Consider the following 25,238-nt stretch of genomic DNA (forward strand, 5'->3'; position numbering starts at 1 on the left):
AGTTACTAGTTATCCCGTGCAAATGTAACACCTTATGTTAAGCCTCTGTGTATATATTTTATTCTATATTGTCAGTAGCAGGTATCCCATGCAATGGGAGTATGACTACACCCTCATAGAAGGAGAATAAGCCAGTTTGCAAATGTAAAAATGCATGTGAGCTTGATAAACAATACATTTATGTTTATCAAGCTAGTATACTGCAGACACACCTATCTGTCTATTTACCCTTCTCTGTATGTGTCTCTATATCTAAAGAGTATTATTTATGAAACGTTTCAAGCTTAGAAACTTACATTATGAGTGTGTTGAAAACGTGCTGTGCCTATTTGAATTGATTTAGCACTGGTTTCTATAGAAATACAATAATTAACCATTATAATGTCAGATCTGTCAAGTATGGCACTGAATGCTACGCATTTATGAAAAATACTGCTATAAAATGTAATACACATTTCCTTTTATTGTCTAATAAAAAACTACCATACATCAAAAAAAACATACTCACACTATATTGTATTGAAAGTATTATATATAATAAAAAGTGCAGTGATCCATGTCATGTACTATATACTGCGTGTATGTATATGTATGTGTATCTATCTATCTATCTATATATATATATATATATATATATATATATATATATATATATATATATATATATATATATATATATATACACAGTCATATGCAAAAGTTTCGGCATCCCTGGCAATTTCCATGATTTTCATTTATAAATGATTGGGTGTTTGGATCAGCAATTTCATTTTGTTGATTTGAATACCTGTAACTACCTAGCACTGAATAATTGGAACACACAATTGGTTTGGTGAGCCCATTAAGCCTTGAACTTCATAGACAGGTGCATCTAATCATGAGAAAAGGTATTTAAGGTGGCCAATTGCAAGTTGTTGTTCTATTTGACTCTCCTCTGAAGAGTGGCAACATGGGGGCCTCAAAACAACTCTCAAATGACCTGAAAACAAAGATTGTTCAACATTATGGTTTAGGGGAAGGCTACAAACGGCTATCGTAGAGATTTAAGCTGTCAGTGTCCACTGTGAAGAACATAGTGAGGAAATGGAAGACCACAGGCACAGTTCTTGTTTAGGCCAGAAGTAAAATATCGGAGAGGCAAAGGCAAAAGATGGTGAGAACGGTCAAAAACAGCCAACAGACCACCTCCAAAGACCTACAACATCATCTTGCTGCAGATGGTGTAACTGTGCATCGTTCAACAATTCAGCATATGGGAGAGTGATGCGGAAGAAGCTTTTTCTGCACACACGCCACAACCAGGGTCGCTTGAGGTATGCAAATACACATTTCGACAAGCCAGCTTCATTTTGGAAGAAGATGCTGTGGACTGATGAAACAAAGATTGAGTTATTTGGTCATAACAAGGGGCGTTATGCATGGCGGAAAAAGAACACAGCGTTCCAAGACAAACACTTGCTACCCACAGTAAAATTTGGTGGATGTTCCATCAAGCTGTGGGCTGTGTGGCCAGTGCCGGTACTGGGAATCTTGTTAAAGTTGAGGGTCACTTGGATTCCACTCAATATCAGCAGATACTTGAGAATAATGTTGAGGAATCAGTCACAAAGTTGAAGTTACGCCGGGGCTGGATATTTCAACAAGACAACGACCCCAAACACTGCTCAAAATCTACTCTGGCATTTATGCAGAAGAACAAGTACAATGTTCTGGAATGGTCATCCCAGTCCCCAGACCTGAATAACATTGAAAATCTTTGGGGTGATTTGAAGCGGGCTGTCCATGCTCGGCAACCATCAAACCTAACTGAACTGGAGATGTTTTGCGAGGAGGAATGGTCCAAAATACCTTCATCCAGAATCCAGACACTCATTACAGGCTTTAGGAAGCATCTAGAGGCTGCTATTTCTGCTAAAGGAGGCTCTACTAAATATTGATGCAATATTTCTGTTGGGGTGCCCAAATGTATGCACCTGTCTAATTTTGTTTTGATGCATATTGCACATTTTCTGTTAATCCAATAAACCTCATTTCACTACTGAGCTATTACTGTGTCCTTAAGTTATTTGATAGATCAAAATGAAATTGCTGATCCAAACACCCAATTTATAAATGAAAATCATGGAAATTGTCAGGGGTGCCTAAACTTTTGCATACAACTGTATATATATATATATTTTTTTTTTTAAGTCATGCAGAGTTTGCTGTCTAAAACAACATTGTAAAGGGACAGTGAACACCTTGAGATTCTAATATAAAATGATTAGTTATGCATAGTGAAACAATTTTGTAAAATAACTTAATTATTTATTTTGCCCCTTTTCATGTAATTTAGCTTTGATAATTGTGGTTTTACTAATTGTCATAACTGAAAAAGCACACTGCAGACCTCTCAAGACTATATATGTTTCCCTAATTAACTTGAACAACTGCAAATCAATGCACTTTAGACTAAGACAATGACCCAGACTAGCCTCATCAGCTGGATAATCAAGCTCGGATTGGCTCCTCCAAATGAGCCAAGTTGTGGGTGGAGTTTGACTGTTTGTTCTAAAAATGTTGAGACTTAAAGGGATATGAAACCCAAACATGTTCTTTCTGTATTCAGATAGAGAATACACATTTTAAAAAGTTTCCAATTTATTTCTATGATCAAATTTGTGTCATTTTCTGGTTCTTTGTTGAAGAGATACCTAGATAGGTAGCATACACATGTCTAATGCACTACATGACAGGAAATAGTGCTGCCATCTAGTGCTCTTGCTAATGTATAACATTGGTGCAAAACTGCTGCAGACACGTGCACACTCCTGAACTTATCTGCCTGTTTTCACGAAAAAGATTTGATTATAGAAGTAAATTGGAAAGTTGTTTAAAATGGTATGTTCTATCTGAATCATTGAGAAAACATTTGGGTTTTATGTTCCTTTAAAGGGACACTGAACCCAATTTTTTTTATTTCATGATTCAGATAGAGCATGCAATTTTAAGCAAATTTCTAATTTACTCCTATTATCACTTTTACTTCGTTCTCTTGCTATCTTTATTTGAAAAAGAAGGCATCTAAGCTTTTTTCTTGGTTCAGACCTCTAGACAGCACTTTTTTATTGGTGGATGAATTTATCCACTAATCAGCAAGGACAACCCAGGTTGTTCACCAAAAATGGGCCGGCATCTAAACTTACATTCTTGCATTTCAAATAAAGATACCAAGAGAATGAAGAAAACTTGATAATAGGAGTAAAATAGAAAGTTGAAAAAATGTGGGTTCAGTGTCCCTTTAACTGATGTTATTCAATAGCAAGACATCAAAAGTGTCTTGAAATGAGGTGTTTCCTGTCTATTTAAAGTAATCTATTATTCAGATAGAGCTTATCATCATTTCAAAAACTTTCCAATTTACTTTCTTTTATTGAAGTAGCAGCAATGCACTACCAGGGAGCTAGCTGAACACATTGGTAAACCAACGACAATAGGCAACTACCTAGGTGTGATTTTCATCAAAGGATACCAAAAGAATAATATCAATTATATAATAGAAATAAATCAGAAAGTTGTTTTAAATTGTATGCTTTATCTGAATCATGAGAGAAATATTATTATTTTGTCTTATTTTACAGTGAATTATTTAACCTTCATTGAAACACAATTAGCTAATTTGCTCTGTTTTTAGTATCCCTTTTTTTAAAAGCATACCTAGGTAGACTCAAGAGCGGCAAACCCCTACCAGGAGGTAGCTGCTGATTGGTGGCTGCTGCTAAATGCCTCTTGTCATTGGCTCGCTGTGTTCAGATAGCTCACAGTAATGCATTGCTGCTTCTTCAACAAATGATATCGAGAGAATAAAGCAAATTTGATAGTAGAAGTAAATTGGAAGGTTGTTTAAAATTACACGCTCCAGCTGAATAATTTTGGATTTCATTTTGGGTTTCACGTTCCTTTAAAGAAAATAAGAAAAATAATAGTTTTAATGTTTCTTCCGGTTGAAGTGATGTATGTGAAAGTTCAATGGTAAATAGTGAGAGCACAGTTAAACAGCCATTAAAGCGATTATAATAGATCTAAAGGGAGCAAGATAATTGCCCATGACTAAGAAATCACAAGCGTTGTTATTGTAACCAGTAATCTTACAGTATTGCGTCATCTCTTAATACTTTAAATCCAGTTTTTTTATATTTTCCTTGGTTATTTTAGGGGATTGTAGAGTTGGCACACCTTTTTTCTTTTTTCTTTCGTTAAATGTACAATAATGCATATTTTAGAAATGTGTATTGGTAAACATATAAATGTCCCTTATTTATTTGGCCTCTTATTGGTAACTTGCTGATATGTAAATCCCAGTGGCACATGAAAATTAGTTTTTATTTGTTTGGCTATTTGATTTAAAAAAAACATTAAAGGACCACTCAATGCAGTCTGACTGCATAATTAACACGTGTATAATAAAAAGACAAAGCAATAACACCTACTCTGATTTTCAAATTAGCAGTCGATTTTTTTTTCTGACAAATGTATTTTTTCCTCTTATTTTCTGGCCCCCTGTGACAGACATCAGCCAATCACAGACTAGTATACATATACGTGATCAGTAGGATTTTGTTCCCCACAAAAAGTGAATATAAAAAGACTGTGCAAAATTTGATAATGGAAGTAAATTGGGAAGTGTCTTAAAACGGCATGCTCTATCTGAATCATAAAAGTTTGTTTAGACTTGAGTGTCCCTTTAAGTTCACTCCAAGGCAAGATAGTATTGTCTCCTAGGGAGCTCTCGTGAGGGACGGTGGTTAGGGTATTACACTCCTTATATCAGTGGATGACCTTTTAAATTTCCATAAGAGACGTTATCCTCTTTACTATTCAATACTTAAAATATTAAATGTTGGTCTCACAACACAAGTCCCAAGAATTTAAAATGTATATTACTTACAGGAAGTTATATTTACCCATTAGGTTTCTTAAGAAATGTGTAATATTCGGTTCTAATTAAATTATTACACTGGCCAAGGTATTTTTTTTTTTTTTTTTTAAACTTAAAGGGACATGAAACCCAAAACTTTTCTTTCATGATTCAGACAGAGAATACAATTTTAAACAACTATCTAATTTGTTTTATTCTCTTGGTATCATTTGTTGAAGGAGCAGCAATGCACTACTGTTTTCTAACTAAACACATGGGTGAGCCAATGACAATCAGTATATATATGCAGCGACCAATCGGCAGCTAGAACCTAGATTTCTCCAACATAGGTGTGTCCGGTCCACGGCGTCATCCTTACTTGTGGGATATTCTCTTCCCCAACAGGAAATGGCAAAGAGCCCAGCAAAGCTGGTCACATGATCCCTCCTAGGCTCCGCCTACCCCAGTCATTCTCTTTGCCGTTGTACAGGCAACATCTCCACGGAGATGGCTTAGAGTTTTTTAGTGTTTAACTGTAGTTTTTATTATTCAATCAAGAGTTTGTTATTTTAAAATAGTGCTGGTATGTACTATTTACTCTGAAACAGAAAAGAGATGAAGATTTCTGTTTGTATGAGGAAAATGATTTTAGCAACCGTTACTAAAATCCATGGCTGTTCCACACAGGACTGTTGAGAGGAATTAACTTCAGTTGGGGGAACAGTGAGCAGTCTTTTGCTGCTTGAGGTATGACACATTCTAACAAGACGATGTAATGCTGGAAGCTGTCATTTTCCCTATGGGATCCGGTAAGCCATTTTTATTCAGACAGTAAATAAGGGCTTCACAAGGGTTTATTAAGACTGTAGACATTTTCTGGGCTAAATCGATCATATTTACACATATTTAGCCTTGAGGAATCATTTAATCTGGGTATTTTTTGTAAAATAATATCGGCAGGCACTGTTTTAGACACTTTATTCTATAGGGGCTTTCCCTAATCATAGTCAGAGCCTCATTTTCGCGCCGGTATGGCGCACTTGTTTTTGAGAACAGCATGGCATGCAGCTGCATGTGTGTGGAGCTCTGATACATAGAAAAGTCTTTCTGAAGGCATCATTTGGTATCGTATTCCCCTTTGGGCTTGGTTGGGTCTCAGCAAAGCAGATTCCAGGGACTGTAAAGGGGTTAAATATAAAAACGGCTCCGGTTCCGTTATTTTAAGGGTTAAAGCTTCCAAATTTGGTGTGCAATACTTTTAAGGCTTTAAGACACTGTGGTGAAATTTTGGTGAATTTTGAACAATTCCTTCATACTTTTTCGCAATTGCAGTAATAAAGTGTGTTCAGTTTAAAATTTAAAGTGACAGTAACGGTTTTATTTTAAAACGTTTTTTGTGCTTTGTTATCAAGTTTATGCCTGTTTAACATGTCTGAACTACCAGATAGATTGTGTTCTGACTGTGGGGAAGCCAAGGTTCCTTCTCATTTAAATAGATGTGATTTATGTCATAAAAAATTTAGTAAAAATGATGCCCAAGATGATTCCTCAAGTGAGGGGAGTAAGCATGGTACTGCATCATCCCCTCCTTCGTCTACACCAGTCTTGCCCATACAGGAGGCCCCTAGTACATCTAGCGCGCCAATACTCCTTACTATGCAACAATTAACGGCTGTAATGGATAATTCTATCAAAACATTTTAGCCAATATGCCCACTTATCAGCGAACGCGCGACTGCTCTGTTTTAGAATATACTGAAGAGCATGAGGACGCTGATGATATTGTTTCTGAAGGGCCCCTACACCAGTCTGAGGGGGCCAGGGAGGTTTTGTCTGAGGGAGAAATTTCAGATTCAGGAAAAATTTCTCAACAAGCTGAACCTGATGTGATTACTTTTAAATTTAAGTTGGAACATCTCCGCGCTCTGCTTAAGGAGGTGTTATCCAATTTGGATGATTGTGATTATCTGGTCATTCCAGAAACACTATGTAAAATGGACAAGTTCCTAGAGGCCCCGGGGCCCCCCGAAGCTTTTCCTATATCCAAGCGGGGTGGCGTACATTGTTAATAAAGAATGGGACAGGCCCGGTATACCTTTCGTACCTCCCCCCATATTTAAAAAATTGTTTCCTATAGTCGACCCCAGAAAGGACTTATGGCAGACAGTCCCCAAGGTCGAGGGGGCGGTTTCTACTCTAAACAAGCGCGCCACTATACCCATAGAAGATAGTTGTGCTTTCCAAGATCCTATGGATAAAAAATTAGAAGGTTTGCTAAAAAAGATGTTTGTTCAGCAAGGTTACCTTCTACAACCAATTGCATGCATTGTCCCTGTCACTACAGCCGCGTGTTTCTGGTTCGATGAGCTAGAAAAGGCGATTATTAGTAATTCTTCTTCTTATGAGGAGATTATGGACAGAATTCGTGCTCTTAAATTGGCTAATTCTTTCACCCTAGTCGCCACCTTGCAATTGGCTAGGTTAGCGGCGAAAAATTCTGGGTTTGCTATTGTGGCGCGCAGAGCGCTTTGGTTAAAATCTTGGTCAGCGGATGCGTCTTCCAAGAACAAATTGCTTGACATTCCTTTCAAGGGGAAAACACTGTTTGGCCCTGACTTGAAAGAGATTATCTCTGATATCACTGGGGGCAAGGGCCACGCCCTTCCTCAGGATAGGTCTTTCAAGGCCAAAAATAAAACCTAATTTTCGTCCCTTTCGCAGAAACGGACCAGCCCCAAGTGCTACGTCCTCTAAGCAGGAGGGTAATACTTCTCAAGCCAATCCAGCCTGGAGACCTATGCAAGGCTGGAACAAAGGAAAGCAGGCCAAGAAACCTGCCACTGCTCCCAAGACAGCATGAGATGCGGGCCCCCGATCCGGGACCGGATTTGGTGGGGGGCAGACTCTCTCTCTTCACTCAGGCTTGGGCAAGAGATGTTCTGGATCCTTGGGCGCTAGAAATAGTCTCCCAAGGTTATCTTCTGGAAGTGATTCATCCTGTTCCATTAAGAGAACGAGGGATGGGGTTCTACTCCAATCTGTTCGTAGTTCCCAAAAAAGAGGGAACGTTCAGACCAATCTTAGATCTCAAGATCCTAAACAAGTTTCTCAAGGTTCCATCGTCCAAAATGGAAACCATTCGAACAATCCTTCCATCCAGGAAGGTCAATTCTTGACCACGGTGGATTTAAAGGATGCGTATCTACATATTCCTGTCCACAAGGAACATCATCGGTTCCTAAGGTTCGCATTCCTGGACAAGCATTACCAGTCCGTGGCGCTTCCTTTCGGATTAGCCACTGCTCCAAGGATTTTCTCAAAGGTACTAGGGTCCCTTCTGGCGGTGCTAAGACCAAGGGGCATTGCTGTAGTACCTTACTTGGACGACATTCTGATTCAAGCGTCGTCCCTTCCTCAAGCAAAGGCTCACACGGACATAGTCCTGGCCTTTCTCAGATCTCACGGATGGAAAGTGAACGTGGAAAAGAGTTCTCTATCTCCGTCGACAAGAGTTCCCTTCTTGGGAACAATAATAGACTCCTTAGAAATGAGGATTTTTCTGACAGAGACCAGAAAAACAAAACTTCTAAACTCTTGTCGGATACTTCATTCCGTTCCTCTTCCTTCCATAGCGCAGTGCATGGAAGTGATAGGTTTGATGGTAGCGGCAATGGACATAGTTCCTTTTGCGCGCATTCATCTAAGACCATTACAACTGTGTATGCTCAGTCAGTGGAATGGGGACTATACAGACTTGTCTCCGAAGATACAAGTAAATCAGAGGACCAGAGGCTCACTCCGTTGGTGGCTGTCCCTGGACAACCTGTCACAAGGGGTGACCTCCCGCAGACCAGAGTGGGTCATTGTCACGACCGACGCCAGTCTGATGGGCTGGGGCGCGGTCTGGGGATCCCTGAAAGCTCAGGGTCTTTGGTCTCGGGAAGAATCTCTTCTACCGATAAATATTCTGGAACTGAGAGCGATATTCAATGCTCTCAAGGCTTGGCCTCAGCTAGCGAGGGCCAAGTTCATACGGTTTCAATCAGACAACATGACGACTGTTGCGTACATCAACCATCAGGGGGGAACAAGGAGTTCCCTGGCGATGGAAGAAGTGACCAGAATCATTCAATGGGCGGAGACTCGCTCCTGCCACCTGTCTGCAATCCACATCCCAGGAGTGGAAAATTGGGAAGCGGATTTTCTGAGTCGTCAGACATTGCATCCGGGGGAGTGGGAACTCCATCCGGAATTCTTTGCCCAAATCACTCAACTGTGGGGCATTCCAGACATGGATCTGATGGCCTCTCGTCAGAACTTCAAGGTTCCTTGCTACGGGTCCAGATCCAGGGATCCCAAGGCGACTCTAGTAGATGCACTAGTAGCACCTTGGACCTTCAAACTAGCCTATGTATTCCCGCCGTTTCCTCTCATCCCCAGGCTGGTAGCCAGGATCAATCAGGAGAGGGCGTCGGTGATCTTGATAGCTCCTGCGTGGCCACGCAGGACTTGGTATGCAGATCTGGTGAATATGTCATCGGCTCCACCATGGAAGCTACCTTTGAGACGAGACCTTCTTGTTCAAGGTCCGTTCGAACATCCGAATCTGGTCCCACTCCAGCTGACTGCTTGGAGATTGAACGCTTGATCTTATCAAAGCGAGGGTTCTCAGATTCTGTTATTGATACTCTTGTTCAGGCCAGAAAGCCTGTAACTAGAAAAATTTACCACAAAATTTGGAAAAAATATATTGGTTGGTGTGAATCTAAAGGATTCCCTTGGGACAAGGTTAAGATTCCTAAGAGTCTATCCTTCCTTCGAGAAGGATTGGAAAAAGGATTATCTGCAAGTTCCTTGATGGGACAGATTTCTGCCTTGTCTGTGTTACTTCACAAAAAGCTGGCAGCTGTGCCAGATGTTCAAGCCTTTGTTCAGGCTCTGGTTAGAATCAAGCCTGTTTACAAACCTTTGACTCCTCCTTGGAGTCTCAACTTAGTTCTTTCAGTTCTTCAGGGGGTTCCGTTTGAACCCTTACATTCCGTTGATATTAAGTTATTATCTTGGAAAGTTTTGTTTTTGGTTGCAATTTCTTCTGCTAGAAGAGTTTCAGAATTATCTGCTCTGCAGTGTTCTCCTCCTTATCTGGTGTTCCATGCAGATAAGGTGGTTTTACGTACTAACCTGGTTTTCTTCCAAAAGTTGTTTCTAACAAAAACATTAACCAGGAGATAGTCGTGCCTTCTCTGTGTCCGAAACCAGTTTCGAAGAAGGAACGTTTGTTGCACAATTTGGATGTTGTTCGCGCTCTAAAATTCTATTTAGATGCTACAAAGGATTTTAGACAAACATCTTCCTTGTTTGTTGTTTATTCTGGTAAAAGGAGAGGTCAAAAAGCAACTTCTACCTCTCTCTCTTTTTGGATTAAAAGCATCATCAGATTGGCTTACGAGACTGCCGGACGGCAGCCTCCTGAAAGGATCACAGCTCCTTCCACTAGGGCTGTGGCTTCCACATGGGCCTTCAAGAACGAGGCTTCTGTTGATCAGATATGTAGGGCAGCGACTTGGTCTTCACTGCACACTTTTACCAAATTTTACAAGTTTGATACTTTTGCTTCTTCTGAGGCTATTTTTGGGAGAAAGGTTTTGCAAGCCGTGGTGCCTTCCATTTAGGTGACCTGATTTGCTCCCTCCCTTCATCCGTGTCCTAAAGCTTTGGTATTGGTTCCCACAAGTAAGGATGACGCCGTGGACCGGACACACCTATGTTGGAGAAAACAGAATTTATGTTTACCTGATAAATTACTTTCTCCAACGGTGTGTCCGGTCCACGGCCCGCCCTGGTTTTTTAATCAGGTCTGATAATTTATTTTCTTTAACTACAGTCACCACGGTATCATATGGTTTCTCCTATGCAAATATTCCTCCTTAACGTCGGTCGAATGACTGGGGTAGGCGGAGCCTAGGAGGGATCATGTGACCAGCTTTGCTGGGCTCTTTGCCATTTCCTGTTGGGGAAGAGAATATCCCACAAGTAAGGATGACGCCGTGGACCGGACACACCGTTGGAGAAAGTAATTTATCAGGTAAACATAAATTCTGTTTTTCTGCTGCTCCTGAGCTTTCATAGGTAAACCTTTTTAGCAAAGAATAACAAGAGAATGAAGCAAATTAATTAATAGAAGTAAATTGGAAAGTTGTTTAAAATTGTATTCTCTATCTGAATTAAGAAAGAAACATTTTGGGTTTCATGTCCCTTTAAGAAATCTATCCTAGGTAAAAAAATATATATATTTCATGTCTGAGGGTTGAGGCACACCCCCCCCCCCCCCAATTGTTTAAAAAAAAAAATAATTAAAAAGTCTAAAGGGTTATACAAATGCATCAAATGCACAATGAAACATATTTGCAATTGTTTTTTAATTTGCTAAATTGCTGCCTTAAAATTTAGTTAATCACAATCCTTTAGAAAAACTTATTTCATGATTTTCAACAGAAAAACACCATTAAAGTCTAAGGATTTTTGTAGATAAATCAGTTGTGTTTTTAATCTAAATGATTGTGATTGAGCCTTTTTTTGTTACATAGAGGGTTTGTAATAATTTATTTTTATGTAAAAAAAAAAATCTGCAAGCATATGCCAGTATGCCTTGTGAATATACATCTGACAATCGGTCATAGATCCATGATGTTACCGCCAGCTCACAGATCAGACACAGGGTGAATGGTGGAGAGAATGACAAACTAGTACAATTTTGCATTTTCTCGTTTATGTATTTCTATTCATGAGTGGCTTTAAAAGCTGAACATATATTCTGATATTTTAATATTTCCTTCATATTTGTTGTTAACGTCTATTTTGTTTTTTCTTTTTAGGTCCACCTAGTCAAGCAATGTGGGCTTTGGGCGACAAAATTGCATCTTCCATTGTGGCCCAAACAGCTGGAATACCAACCCTTCCATGGAGTGGCAGGGGTGAGAAATCATTACCTCTCCTCTTTCCCTTCATCCACTATCTATTAGCCCTATAACTCAAAACTTGATTACATTTCACAACACCTTCATTTCTTCAACAACTTTAGCTGCCTTGAGGTCACATTTGACTTTTAACGTTTCATTGGCTACTCACATCCAGGTCTTCACCAATTTATATCTCTTCCATCTTAACGGGACAGTTTACTCCAGAATTTGTATTGTTTAAAAAGATAGATAATCTCTTTATTACCCATTCCCCAGTTTTGCATAACCAACACATTTATATTAATATACTTTTTACCTCTGTGATTACCTTGTATACAGGGAGTGCAGAATTATTAGGCAAGTTGTATTTTTGAGGATTAATTTTATTATTGAACAACAACCATGTTCTCAATGAACCCAAAAAACTCATTAATATCAAAGCAGAATATTTTTGGAAGTAGTTTTTAGTTTGTTTTTAGTTATAGCTATTTTAGGGGGATATCTGTGTGTGCAGGTGACTATTACTGTGCATAATTATTAGGCAACTTAACAAAAAACAAATATATACCCATTTCAATTATTTATTTTTACCAGTGAAACCAATATAACATCTCAACATTCACAAATATACATTTCTGACATTCAAAAACAAAACAAAAACAAATCAGTGACCAATATAGCCACCTTTCTTTGCAAGGACACTCAAAAGCCTGCCATCCATGGATTCTGTCAGTGTTTTGATCTGTTCACCATCAACATTGCGTGCAGCAGCAACCACAGCCTCCCAGACACTGTTCAGAGAGGTGTACTGTTTTCCCTCCTTGTAAATCTCACATTTGATGATGGACCACAGGTTCTCAATGGGGTTCAGATCAGGTGAACAAGGAGGCCATGTCATTAGATTTTCTTCTTTTATACCCTTTCTTGCCAGCCACGCTGTGGAGTACTTGGACGCGTGTGATGGAGCATTGTCCTGCATGAAAATCATGTTTTTCTTGAAGGATGCAGACTTCTTCCTGTACCACTGCTTGAAGAAGGTGTCTTCCAGAAACTGGCAGTAGGACTGGGAGTTGAGCTTGACTCCATCCTCAACCCGAAAAGGCCCCTCAAGCTCATCTTTGATGATACCAGCCCAAACCAGTACTCCACCTCCACCTTGCTGGCGTCTGAGTCGGACTGGAGTCAGTCTTGAGATATTTCTTGGCCCAGTCTTGACGTTTCAGCTTGTGTGTCTTGTTCAGTGGTGGTCGTCTTTCAGCCTTTCTTACCTTAGCCATGTCTCTGAGTATTACACACCTTGTGCTTTTGGGCACTCCAGTGATGTTGCAGCTCTGAAATATGGCCAAACTGGTGGCAAGTGGCATCTTGGCAGCTGCACACTTGACTTTTCTCAGTTCATGGGCAGTTATTTTGCGCCTTGGTTTTTCCACACGCTTCTTGTGACCCTGTTGACTATTTTGAATGAAACGCTTGATTGTTCGATGATCACGCTTCAGAAGCTTTGCAATTTTAAGAGTGCTGCATTCCTCTGCAAGATATCTCACTATTTTTTACTTTTCTGAGCCTGTCAAGTCCTTCTTTTGACCCATTTTGCCAAAGGAAAGGAAGTTGCCTAATAATTATGCACACCTGATATAGGGTGTTGATGTCATTAGACCACACCCCTTCTCATTACAGAGATGCACATCACCTAATATGCTTAATTGGTAGTAGGCTTTCGAGCCTATACAGCTTGGAGTAAGACAACATGCATAAAGAGGATGATGTGGTCAAAATACTCATTTGCCTAATAATTCTGCACTCCCTGTATAATCCTCTGCAGACTATCCCCTCATTTCAGTTCTTTTGACAGACTTGCATTTTAGCCAATCAGTGCCCTTTCATAAGTAACTCCACGGCGTGAGCACAAAGTTATCTATATGGCACATATGAACTAACGCCCTCTAGCTGCAAAAAACTGTAATATGCATTCAGATTAGAGGTGGCCTTCAAGGGCTTAGGAATTAGCATATAAGCCTACCTAGGTTTAGCTTTCAACTAAGAATACCAAGAGAACAAAACAAGTATGATGATAAAAGTAAATTGGAAAGTTGTTTAAAATTACATGCCCTATCTGAATCATTAAAGTTTTAATTTTTACTAGACTGTCCCTTTAAACCTAAAATCTCATACTTTCTAACCCGACACAACTAATATTCGAATTAATTCACTAATAGGTTTGCCAGCTGTACTCCACAAAATTATTAGACCGTCTGAAAGTGACTTGGCACAATCGCCTCACACAATGAGGCCTATTTATCAAGTGTTTGTCGGACCTGATCCGACAGTGCGGATCAGGTCCGACAGATATCGCTGAATGCGGAGAGCAATATGCTCTCCGTATTCAGCATTGCACCAGCAGCTCTTGTGAGCTGCTGGTGCAACGCCGCCCCCTGCAGGCTCGCGGCCAATGGGCCGCCAGCAGGGAGGTGTCAATCAACCCGATCATACTTGGGTTGAATTCCGGCGATGTCTGTCCGTCTGCTCAGAGCAGGCGGACAGGGTTATGGAGCAGCGGTCGGAGCTTGATAAATGGGCATCAATGTCTCTACCCCATTTTTTTTTACAACTAACCAGTCATTTTACTATTAGCCTGCCAGTAACATGCAAATCAATAATTCTACCTCTTTGGTTGCCAGTAACATGTGTAAATAGTAGAGATTTGACTCCCTTGACTTCCCTCACTTCTTTCCACTCTATATTCGTTAGTTTAGGTGTAGGAGGCATTTTACATTAAACAAACACTTAAGTACTTAAAAAAAACTGTCCTTTTTGTATTTTTGTGAAGATTTTACTGGACTGTCCGGTTGAAATCTGGACACCTGGCAACCACTAATGTTGTCCCTCCTTCACTACTTTAACTCCATCTCTCTCTCCTATTTCTTGGTCCTTGTCTTTAATTATTCTCCTACAAACCCTTTTTACTCAAAAGATCTATTTTTTGTTTCTTTTTCATAAACAATAATTGAATTATGAGCAGATATATTGATAATCTCAGGAGACCATTGGGGGGAAGAGGTTATTACTAGTGCTTGAGAAAAAGTAAATAAATTAAACTTCAGCCTCCCTGTGTGTGTGTGTGTGTGTGTGTGGGGGGGGGGGTACAAAAATAAAAAATGCAATTATTTTTCATTAAAGGGACACTAAACCCAATTTTTTTTCTTTCGTGATTCAGATAGAGCATGCCATTTTAAGCAACTTTCCAATTTACTTCTATTAAAAAAATTTCTTCGTTCTCTTGCTATTTTTATTTAAAAAGCAGGAATGTGATGCATAGGAGCCAGCCCATTTTTAGTTGAGAATCTGGGTTATGCATGCTTATTTGTGGGTAAATGTAAGCCTCCAATAAGCAAGCGCTATCCATGGTGCTGAACCTAAAATGGACTGGCTGCTAAAATTTACATTCCTGCCGTTAAAATAAAAATAGCAAGAGAACGAAGAAAAATTGATAATAGGAGTAAATTAGAAAGTTGCTTAAAATGTCATGCAGTTAATGACCAAGGACGTACCCCATACATCCTTGGTCTTTGAAAGCAGTGGAAGCGATCCTGATAGCTTCCAGCTGCTTTCATGTTATTGCAGTGATGCCTCAATATTGAGGCATCCTGCAATAACTGTTTTTAGCCATCCGATGCAGAGAGAGCCACTCTGTGGCCCTCTCTGCATCGGCTATCGATGGCCGTTATCGTTGGTGGGTGGGAGCTCATCCAGGGAGGCGGGTGGGCAGTCATTGGTGGAGAAGGGGTGAGGGATCTAGTGCGGGTGCGTGCGCGTGCACGTGAGGTCTATGAAAACAGCATCAATATGCTGTAGATCTGGAGGGTGGGAGAGAGGACTGGGGAGGGTGGGATTTTAAAATCAAGGCATCTGGGAGAGGGTGGGGGGTTGGATGTTGAGGGGGGGGGCAGCTACACTACAGAAATAAATAAAATATTTAATAAAATAAAAAATAAAAAAATACATTATTATTTTTCAAACTGGGTACTGGCAGACAGCTGCCAGTACCCAATATGGTGCCCAATAAAGGCAGAGGGGGGGGGTTAAAGAGCTGTTTGGGGGGGGGATCAGGGAGGTTGGGGGCTAAGGGGGGTCCTACACAGCAGAAGAATTATTTATTTTTATTTTTTTTAAAAAACCTAAAAACCCCCAAAAAACTTTTATTTTAGTACTGGCAGATTTTCTGCCAGTACTTAAGGTGGCGGGGACAATTGTGGGGTGGGGGAGGGAAGGGAGCTGTTTGGGAGGGATCAGGGGGTGGGATGTGTCAGGTAGGAGGCTGATCTCTACACTAAAGCTAAAATTAACCCTGCAAGCTCCCTACAAGCTACCTAATTAACTCCTTCACTGCTAGACATAATATACTTGTGATGCGCAGCGGCATTTAGCGACCTTCTAACTACCAAAAAGCAACGCCAAAGCCATATATGTCTGCTATTTCTGAACAAAGGGGATCCCAGAGAAGCATTTACAACAATTTGCGCCATAATTGCACAAGCTGTTTGTAAATAATTTCAGTGAGAAACCTAAAATTGTGAAATATTTAAAGTTTTTTTTTATTTGATCGCATTTGGCGGTGAAATGGTGGCATGAAATATACCAAAATGGGCCTAGATCAATACTTGGGGTTGTTTACTACACTAAAGCTAAAATTAACCCTACAAGCTCCCTACATGCTCCCTAATTAACCCCTTCACTGCTGCGCATAATACACGTGTGGTGCGCAGTGGCATTTAGCGGCCTTCTAATTACCAAAAAGCAACGTAAAAGCCATACATGTCTGCTATTTGTGAACAAAGGGGATCCCAGAGAAGCATTTAAAACCATTTGTGCAATAATTGCACAAGCTGTTTGTAAATAATTTCAGTGAGAAACCTAAAGTTTGTGAAAAAAATTGTGAAAAAGTGAACATTTTTTTTTATTTGATCGCATTTGGCGGTGAAATGGTGGCATGAAATATACCAAAATGGGCCTAGATCAATACTTTGGGATGTCTTCTAAAAATATATATATACATGTTAAAGGATATTCAGGGATTCCTGACAGATATCAGTGTACCAATGTAACTAGCGCTAATTTTGAAAAAAAGTGGTTTGGAAATAGCAAAGTGCTACTTTTATTTAGTGCCCTATAACTTGCAAAAAAAGCAAAGAACATGTAAACATTGGGTATTTCTAAACTCAGGAAAAAATTTAGAAACTATTTAGCATGGGTGTTTTTTGGTGGTTGTAGATGTGCAACAGATTTTGGGGGTCAAAGTTTGAAAAAAATGTTTTTTTTCCATTTTTTCCTCATATTTTATAATTTTTTTAATAGTAAATTATAAGAAATGATGAAAATAATGGTATCTTTAGAAAGTCAATTTAATGGCGAGAAAAACGGTATATAATATGTGTGGGTACAGTAAATGAGTAAGAGGAAAATTACAGCTAAACACAAACACTGCAGAAATGTAAAAATAGCCTTGGTCCCAAACGGTCAACAAATGGAAAAGTGCTCTGGTCACTAAGGGGTTAAATATCTTTTAAGGACAGGATACCCAAAATGTTTCTTCTATGAGTTAAACAGAACATACACTTTTAAACAACTTTCCAATTTACTTTTATTATTAAATCTTTGTTCCTTTAGTAATCCTTTGTTAAAGGAGCATGAATGCACTGCTGGAACTAGCTGAACACATCTACTGAGTCAATTATACGAGCCACCAATCAGCAGCTTGCTCCCAGTAGTGCATTGTGGCTCCTGAGCCTACTTAGGTATGTTTTCAACAAAGGACACAAAGGGAACAAAGTTAGATAATAGCAAATTGGAAAGTTGTTTAAAACTGCATGCTTTATCTAAATCATAAAAGAACAATATTAACTTTACTATCCCTTTTATGGGAGGATTCAACATTTAAAGGGACAGTAAAGTAATAATTAGATATTCATGATTCAGAGCATACAATTTTAAATAACTTTCCAATTTATTTTTATTATTTAATTTGCTTCTCTTGTTATCCTATGCTGAAAAGTTTATCTAGGAAAGCTCAGGAGCAGCAAAGAAAAAGGTTCTAGCTGCTGATTGGTTGCTGCATATATATACCGATTGTCTTTGGCTCGCCCATCTGTTCAGTTAGAAACCAGTAGTGCATCGCTACTTCTTCAGCAATGGATAAGAAGATAATGAAGTACATTTGATAATAGAAGTAAACTGGAAAATTGTTTAAAATTGTATGTTCTACCTAAATCATGAAAGAAAAGTTTTGGGTTTCATGTCCCTTTAAAGGGACAGTCTACACCAGAATTGTTATTGTTTTAAAAGATATATAATCCCTTTATTTCCCATTCCCTAATTTTACATAACCAACACGGTTATATTAATACACTTTTTACCTCTGTGATTATCTTGTATCTAAGCCTCTGCAAACTGCCCCCTTATTTCAGTTCTTTTGACAGACTTGCATTTTTGTCAATCAGTGCTGGCTCCTAAGTAACTCCACGTGCGTGAGCACAATGTTATCAATATGACACTCTTGAACTAAAACCCTCTAGTGGTGAAAAACTGTCAAAATGCATTCAAATAAGAGGCAGCCTTCAAGGTCTAAGAAATTAGCATACGGACCTCCTAGGTTTCACTTTCACAAAATGGTGATAAAAGTAAATTGGAAAGTTGTTTAAAATTGCATGCCCTATCTGAATCATGAAAGTTTATTTTGGACTAGTCTGTCCCTTTTAAGCATATTTCTATGGGAGCTGAGATGGATGCGATAGTAGCTCAATCACTTTGATTTTCTTACACAATTATATTCCAAAACTCTGCTGAATCTACAGCCCCCAGAGAGAAAAAAACATTTGATAATTCAGCTCTAGAAGTATTTTTAAGCTAAGTGTACACCATTTAAAGGTTCTCAGCAATGGTTTGAACCTGCATATCTTTTTTCATTTCCAAAACACTCTGACATGCCTTTTAGCCTCACCTGTCCCTATCCATCTATCCATCTATCTATCTATCTATCTATCTATCTATCTATCTATCTATCTATCTATCTATCTATCTAGTTTATATGTACAATTCTTTGTGTTTTAGGTCTGACCGTAGACTGGCAGGAAAGTGATCTGAACAAACGAATCCTCACTGTTCCTCAGGAAGTGTATGAAAAGGGATATGTAAAAGATGTAGATGATGGTTTAAAGGTAAGAGGCAGGATGTTTCAGGAATATCCTAAAAACTTATTGGCAACAAAATAAATTATGTAAAAGAAAAGAGCATTGAGAGAGAACACCTTCCCAAGAGTCTGCGTTTTTGCATCTAGGGTGATTGTGAAAGTTTATGGGAAACCTTTACTGAATAGGAGTTATAAGGATACAAAAATATTATATTTAAACTTTGCTGCACGACTTACCCCCCCCCGTTGCTGCGCTAGGTTCTCTGCTGTGACTATTGGCATGAGAACGAGGCTCCCATTGGAGCCTATGGAAGTGCGCACTCGTGAGCACAAAGCTTCCATGCAATGCGAACGAGACTTGCGCTCCCCTTCAAGCGCACATTACCCTGGTATTACGAGTGGAGCGCAAATATTGCGCTCCACTCATAATCTGGCTATAAGTGTTTAGACATTTAAATGTTAATTATAGTGATTTTCTTATGATTTGCATGCTAGCTCTTTGTTTTCACATGTTTTTGAGAGGTCTAAATTGCCTGTATTTTTAATTTAAAATTTCTGTATTTCTATATAAAAGCGGATGTCGCAGATTTTAGCACAGTTGGTTCACGTTACCTTAACAACTGTGCGTAAATTTTTAATCTCTGTCTTTAATGCTTCACACAGGCAGCAGAGGTTGTAGGATACCCTGTAATGATAAAGGCATCAGAGGGAGGCGGAGGAAAAGGAATCCGAAAAGTGAACAACGCAGAAGATTTTCCGAACCTCTTCCGCCAAGTAAGTGTTAGCCGTTGTTTAAAAATATGGAAAGATGCAATTCTATATAGCTTAGGAGGAGAGAAGGGAGACAGATGATATGATAGAAAGTATGATAAACTGGCAGAAAAGCATTTTTTGTTGAAGCATTTTGTTATTGCAATTTTATCCGTGTAACTATGTTAAACATTGTTAAAGGTAAATAGTGTATCCAGGCGCCAACAATGGAGGCTAAGGTTAGAACAGGTTGTAAACAGGTTGTAAACAGTTACAATATTAAAATAATTTAAAACAATAATTTGAGCATTAAAATCTAGCAAAAAAGCATGGATCCACGCTAAAAATTAAAAATTGAAAATTACATAAAAACAATAATCTTAGACTGTATGCAGGGTAATTATAAAAAATAGACAAATTCTAACAATGATGTATTAGGCAATTTTAGTGTGATGGTGCGTGTGAGAGCTTCCGCTCCACACTGTGAGTGCAAGAAAAGTCCAAGTGGTGGTGGGTGTGCTAGAAAATAAAGAAATCAATCCTGTGAAAAAAATGATTTAAAAAGTCACTCCTGTCAGAACCAAAATTTCACTCCTGTGTGAGAAAAAGGTCACTCCTGTGTGAGAAAAAATAGCTCACTCCTGTTTGAAAAAATAATAAATGTCAATCCTGTGACCCAATAATGTCTAATGCTTGCTGTGTGTTGTTCTTATCCCTTTGATGCCGTGTTCCAAAAAAAGTTGTGATGTATGTTGCAAGTTGTATAACAAGTGTTAGCAAAAAAAAAAAAAAAGAAAGAAAAATATGCAGAAAAAATATAGAAAAAATATGTGAAGAAAGTGCTCTTTGGAGACTGAGCTTCAGAGAAAATTAAAACGATACACAAGGAATAACAAACAAATGCTGCCAAACGAAAAACCTGTGGGAAAAAGAGTCTTGATAAAGGCCTAGGAAAGGCCGAAACGCGTAGACCTGGTAAGCTCTATTTCATTAGGAGGGTATATTTGAGAAATTTTCTACACATTGTGTTTATTTTTTTCCCACAGGTTTTTTGTTTGGCAGCATTTGTTTGTTATTCCTTGTGTATCGTTTTAATTTTCTCTGGAGCTCAGTCTCCAAAGAGCACTTTCTTCACATATTTTTTCTATATTTTTTCTGCATATTTTTCTTTCTTTTTTTTTTTTTTTTGCTAACACTTGTTATACAACTTGCAACATACATCACAACTTTTTTTGGAACACGGCATCAAAGGGATAAGAACAACAACACACAGCAAGCATTAGACATTATTGGGTCACAGGATTGACATTTATTATTTTTTCAAACAGGAGTGAGCTATTTTTTCTCACACAGGAGTGACCTTTTTCTCACACAGGAGTGAAATTTTGGTCCTGACAGGAGTGACTTTTTAAATCATTTTTTTTCACAGGATTGATTTCTTTATTTTCTAGCACACCCACCACCACTTGGACTTTTCTTGCACTCACAGTGTGGAGCGGAAGCTCTCACACGCACCATCACACTAAAATTGCCTAATACATCATTGTTAGAATTTGTCTATTTTTTATAATTACCCTGCATACAGTCTAAGATTATTGTTTTTATGTAATTTTCAATTTTTAATTTTTAGCGTGGATCCATGCTTTTTCTCTTGTTAAGTGTATCCAGTCCACGGATCATCCATTACTTATGGAATATATTCTCCTTCCCAACAGGAAGCTGCAAGAGTCCACCCACAGCAAAGCTGCTATATAGCTCCTCCCCTAACTGCCATATTCAGTCACTCTCTTGCAAGCCTCAACATAGATAGGAGGTTGTGAGAGTCTGTGGTGCTTTCTACTTAGTTTATTCTTCAATCAAAAGTTTGTTATTTTTAAATGGCACCGGAGTGTGCTGTTTATCTCAGGCAGTATTTGGAAGAAGAATCTGCCTGCGTTTTTTCTATGATCTTAGCAGACGTAACTAAGATCCATTTGCTGTTCTCACACATTCTGAGGAGTGAGGTACTTCAGAGGGGGAATGGCGTGCAGGTTTTCCTGCAGATAAGGTATGTGCAGTAAAATATTTTTCTAGGAATGGAATTGACTAAGAAAATACTGCTGATACCGAAGTAATGTAAGTAAAGCCTTAAATGCAGCGATAGCGACTGGTATCAGGCTTATTAATAGAGATACATACTCTTATAAAAATGTGTTTTAAAACGTTTGCTGGCATGTTTAATCGTTTTTTAACATATGTTTGGTGATAAAACTTATTGGGGCCTAAGTTTTTCCCACATGGCTGGCTTAAATTTTGCATAGAAACAGTTAACTGAAGCTTCCCACTGTTGGCTGTGGCAGTTTGTTGTGTCTGTTTTTAAAAACGTCTATGTCATTTTTTTTTTTTTTATCTGTTTTTTGCATTAAGGGGTTAATCATCCATTTGCAAGTGGGTGCAATGCTCTGTTACCTTATTACATGTACTGTAAAAATTTTGTTTGTTTTACTGCCTTTTTTTCACTGTTTTTCAAATTTTGACAAAATTTGTTTCTCTTAAGGGCACAGTAACGTTTTATATATTTGCTTGTTAACTTGATTTAAAGTGTTTTCCAAGCTTACTAGTCTCATTATTAGTCTGTTCTAACATGTCTAACATAGAGGAAGCTCTGTGTTCATTATGTTTTAAAGCCATGGTGGAACCCCATCTTAGAATGTGTACCAGATGTACTGATTTCATGTTAAACAATAAAGATCATTTTTTGTCTTTAAAAACATTATCACCAGAGGATTCTGTCGTGGGGGTAGTTATGCCGACTAACTCTCCCACGTGTCAGACCTTTTGACTCCCGCTTTAGGGACTCACGCTCAAATGGCGCCAAGTACATCAAGGGCACCCATAGCGTTTCTTTTACCAGGGGATTCTGTCGAGGGGAAAGTTATGCCGACTAACTCTCCCCACGTGTCAGACCCTTCGACTCCCGCTTCAGGGACTCACGCTCAAATGGCGCCAAGTACATCAAGGGCGCCCATAGCGTTTATTTTACAAGACATGGCAAAGGTGGTGAATAATATTCTGGCAGCAGTATTAGTCAGACTACCTGAAATTAAAGGAAAGCAGTTAGCTCTGGGGGTAGATACAGAGCATACAGACGCTTTAAGAACCATGTATGATACTACCTCACAATATGCTTAGTCTGTGGGTGATTTTTTTTTTTGACTCAGGGAAGATGATTTAACCTGATTCTGATATTTCTACATTTAAAATTTATGCTTGAGAACCTCCACTTGTTGCTCAGGGAGGCTTTGGCTGCTCTGAATGAATGTGTACAATCGCAGGGCCAGAGAAATTGTGTATACTGGATAAATAATATGCAGTGCCGGTGTGTACTGATGTTTTTCCAATACCTAAAGAGGTTTACTACATTTTTTTTTTTTTTTTTTAATAAGGAATGGGATAGACCAGGTGTGCCGTTCTCTTCCCCTTCTATTTTTTAGAAGAATGTTTCTTCTGTTAAGTGTGATCAGTCCACGGGTCATCATTACTTCTGGGATATTACTCCTCCCCAACAGGAAGTGCAAGAGGATTCACCCAGCAGAGCTGCATATAGCTCCTCCCCTCTACGTCACTCCCAGTCATTCTCTTGCACCCAACGACTAGATAGGATGTGTGAGAGGACTATGGTGATTATACTTAGTTTTATATCTTCAATCAAAAGTTTGTTATTTTAAAATAGCACCGGAGTGTGTTATTATCTCTCTGGCAGAGTTTGAAGAAGAATCTACCAGAGTTTTTGTTATGATTTTAGCCGGAGTAGTTAAGATCATATTGCTGTTTCTCGGCCATCTGAGGAGAGGTAAACTTCAGATCAGGGGACAGCGGGCAGATGAATCTGCATAGAGGTATGTAGCAGTTTTTATTTTCTGACAATGGAATTGATGAGAAAATCCTGCCATACCGATATAATGTCATGTATGTATACTTTACACTTCAGTATTCTGGGGAATGGTACTTCACTAGAATTACACTGTAAGAAATACATAAAGCTGTTTAATAACTAGAGATTATGTTTAACGTTTTTGCTGGAATGTAAAATCGTTTTCATTTGCTGAGGTACTGAGTGAATAAATGTTTGGGCACTATTTTTCCACTTGGCAGTTGCTTAATCTGTTTTCTGACAGTTTCTGTTCTCCCTCACTGCTGTGTGTGAGGGGGAGGGGTCGTTTTTTTGGCGCTTTTACTACGCATCAAATATTTCAGTCAGCAACTCATTGTATTCCCTGCATGATCCGGTTCATCTCTACAGAGCTCAGGGGTCTTCAAAACTTATTTTGAGGGAGGTAATTTCTCTCAGCAGAGCTGTGAGAATTATAGTTTGACTGAGATAAAAAACGTTTATTCTGTAATTTGTTTCCTGCTTTCAGAATTTGTTATCTTTGCTAATGGGATTAAACCTTTGCTAAAGTTGTGTTGTTTTCAAGGATTGAGGCTATAACTGTTTCAATTTATTAATTTTCAACTGTCATAGATCTTCTGTGCTTCTTAAAGGCACAGTACGTTTTAATATTATTCTAATTGAATTGTATTTCCAAGTTGCAAGTTTATTTGCTAGTGTGTTAAACATGTCTGATTCGGAGGATGATACCTGTGTCATTTGTTGCAATGCCAAAGTGGAGCCCAATAGAAATTTATGTACTAACTGTATTGATGCTACTTTAAATAAAAGTCAATCTGTACAAATTGAACAAATTTCACCAAACAACGAGGGGAGAGTTATGCCGACTAACTCGCCTCACGTGTCAGTACCTACATCTCCCGCTCAGAGGGAGGTGCGTGATATTGTAGCGCCGAGTACATCTGGGCGGCCATTACAAATCACATTACAGGATATGGCTACTGTTATGACTGAGGTTTTGGCTAAATTATCAGAACTAAGAGGTAAGCGTGATCACTCTGGGGTGAGAACAGAGTGCGCTGATAATATTAGGGCCATGTCAGACACTGCGTCACAGGTGGCAGAACATGAGGACGGAGAACTTCATTCTGTGGGTGACGGTTCTGATCCAAACAGACTGGATTCAGATATTTCAAATTTTAAATTTAAACTGGAAAACCTCTGTGTATTACTAGGGGAGGTGTTAGCGGCTCTGAATGATTGTAACACAGTTGCAATACCAGAGAAAATGTGTAGGTTGGATAAATATTTTGCGGTACCGACGAGTACTGAGGTTTTTCCTATACCTAAGAGACTTACTGAAATTGTTACTAAGGAGTGGGATAGACCCGGTGTGCCGTTCTCACCCCCTCCGATATTTAGAAAAATGTTTCCAATAGACGCCACCACAAGGGACTTATGGCAAACGGTCCCTAAGGTGGAGGGAGCAGTTTCTACCTTAGCTAAGCGTACCACTATCCCGGTGGAGGATAGCTGTGCTTTTTCAGATCCAATGGATAAAAAGTTAGAGGGTTACCT

The 25,238-nt window shown here is 38.9% G+C and overlaps 1 protein-coding gene across 1 annotated transcript in view; it reads left to right on the top strand.

Annotated features, from left to right (window-relative positions):
- The window catches only part of ACACA (acetyl-CoA carboxylase alpha), a 1,007,059-nt gene that overhangs the window by 129,552 nt on the left and 852,269 nt on the right, over nt 1-25,238 (top strand). Inside the window, exons 7-9 of the mRNA XM_053706820.1 lie at nt 11,773-11,871; nt 18,961-19,067; nt 19,703-19,813. Of these exons, the coding sequence (XP_053562795.1) occupies nt 11,773-11,871; nt 18,961-19,067; nt 19,703-19,813 (317 nt within the window). The remainder of the gene's footprint in view (nt 1-11,772; nt 11,872-18,960; nt 19,068-19,702; nt 19,814-25,238) is intronic.

The sequence above is a fragment of the Bombina bombina genome, chromosome 3 (assembly GCF_027579735.1).
Source record: "Bombina bombina isolate aBomBom1 chromosome 3, aBomBom1.pri, whole genome shotgun sequence".
Classification (NCBI taxonomy): domain Eukaryota; kingdom Metazoa; phylum Chordata; class Amphibia; order Anura; family Bombinatoridae; genus Bombina; species Bombina bombina.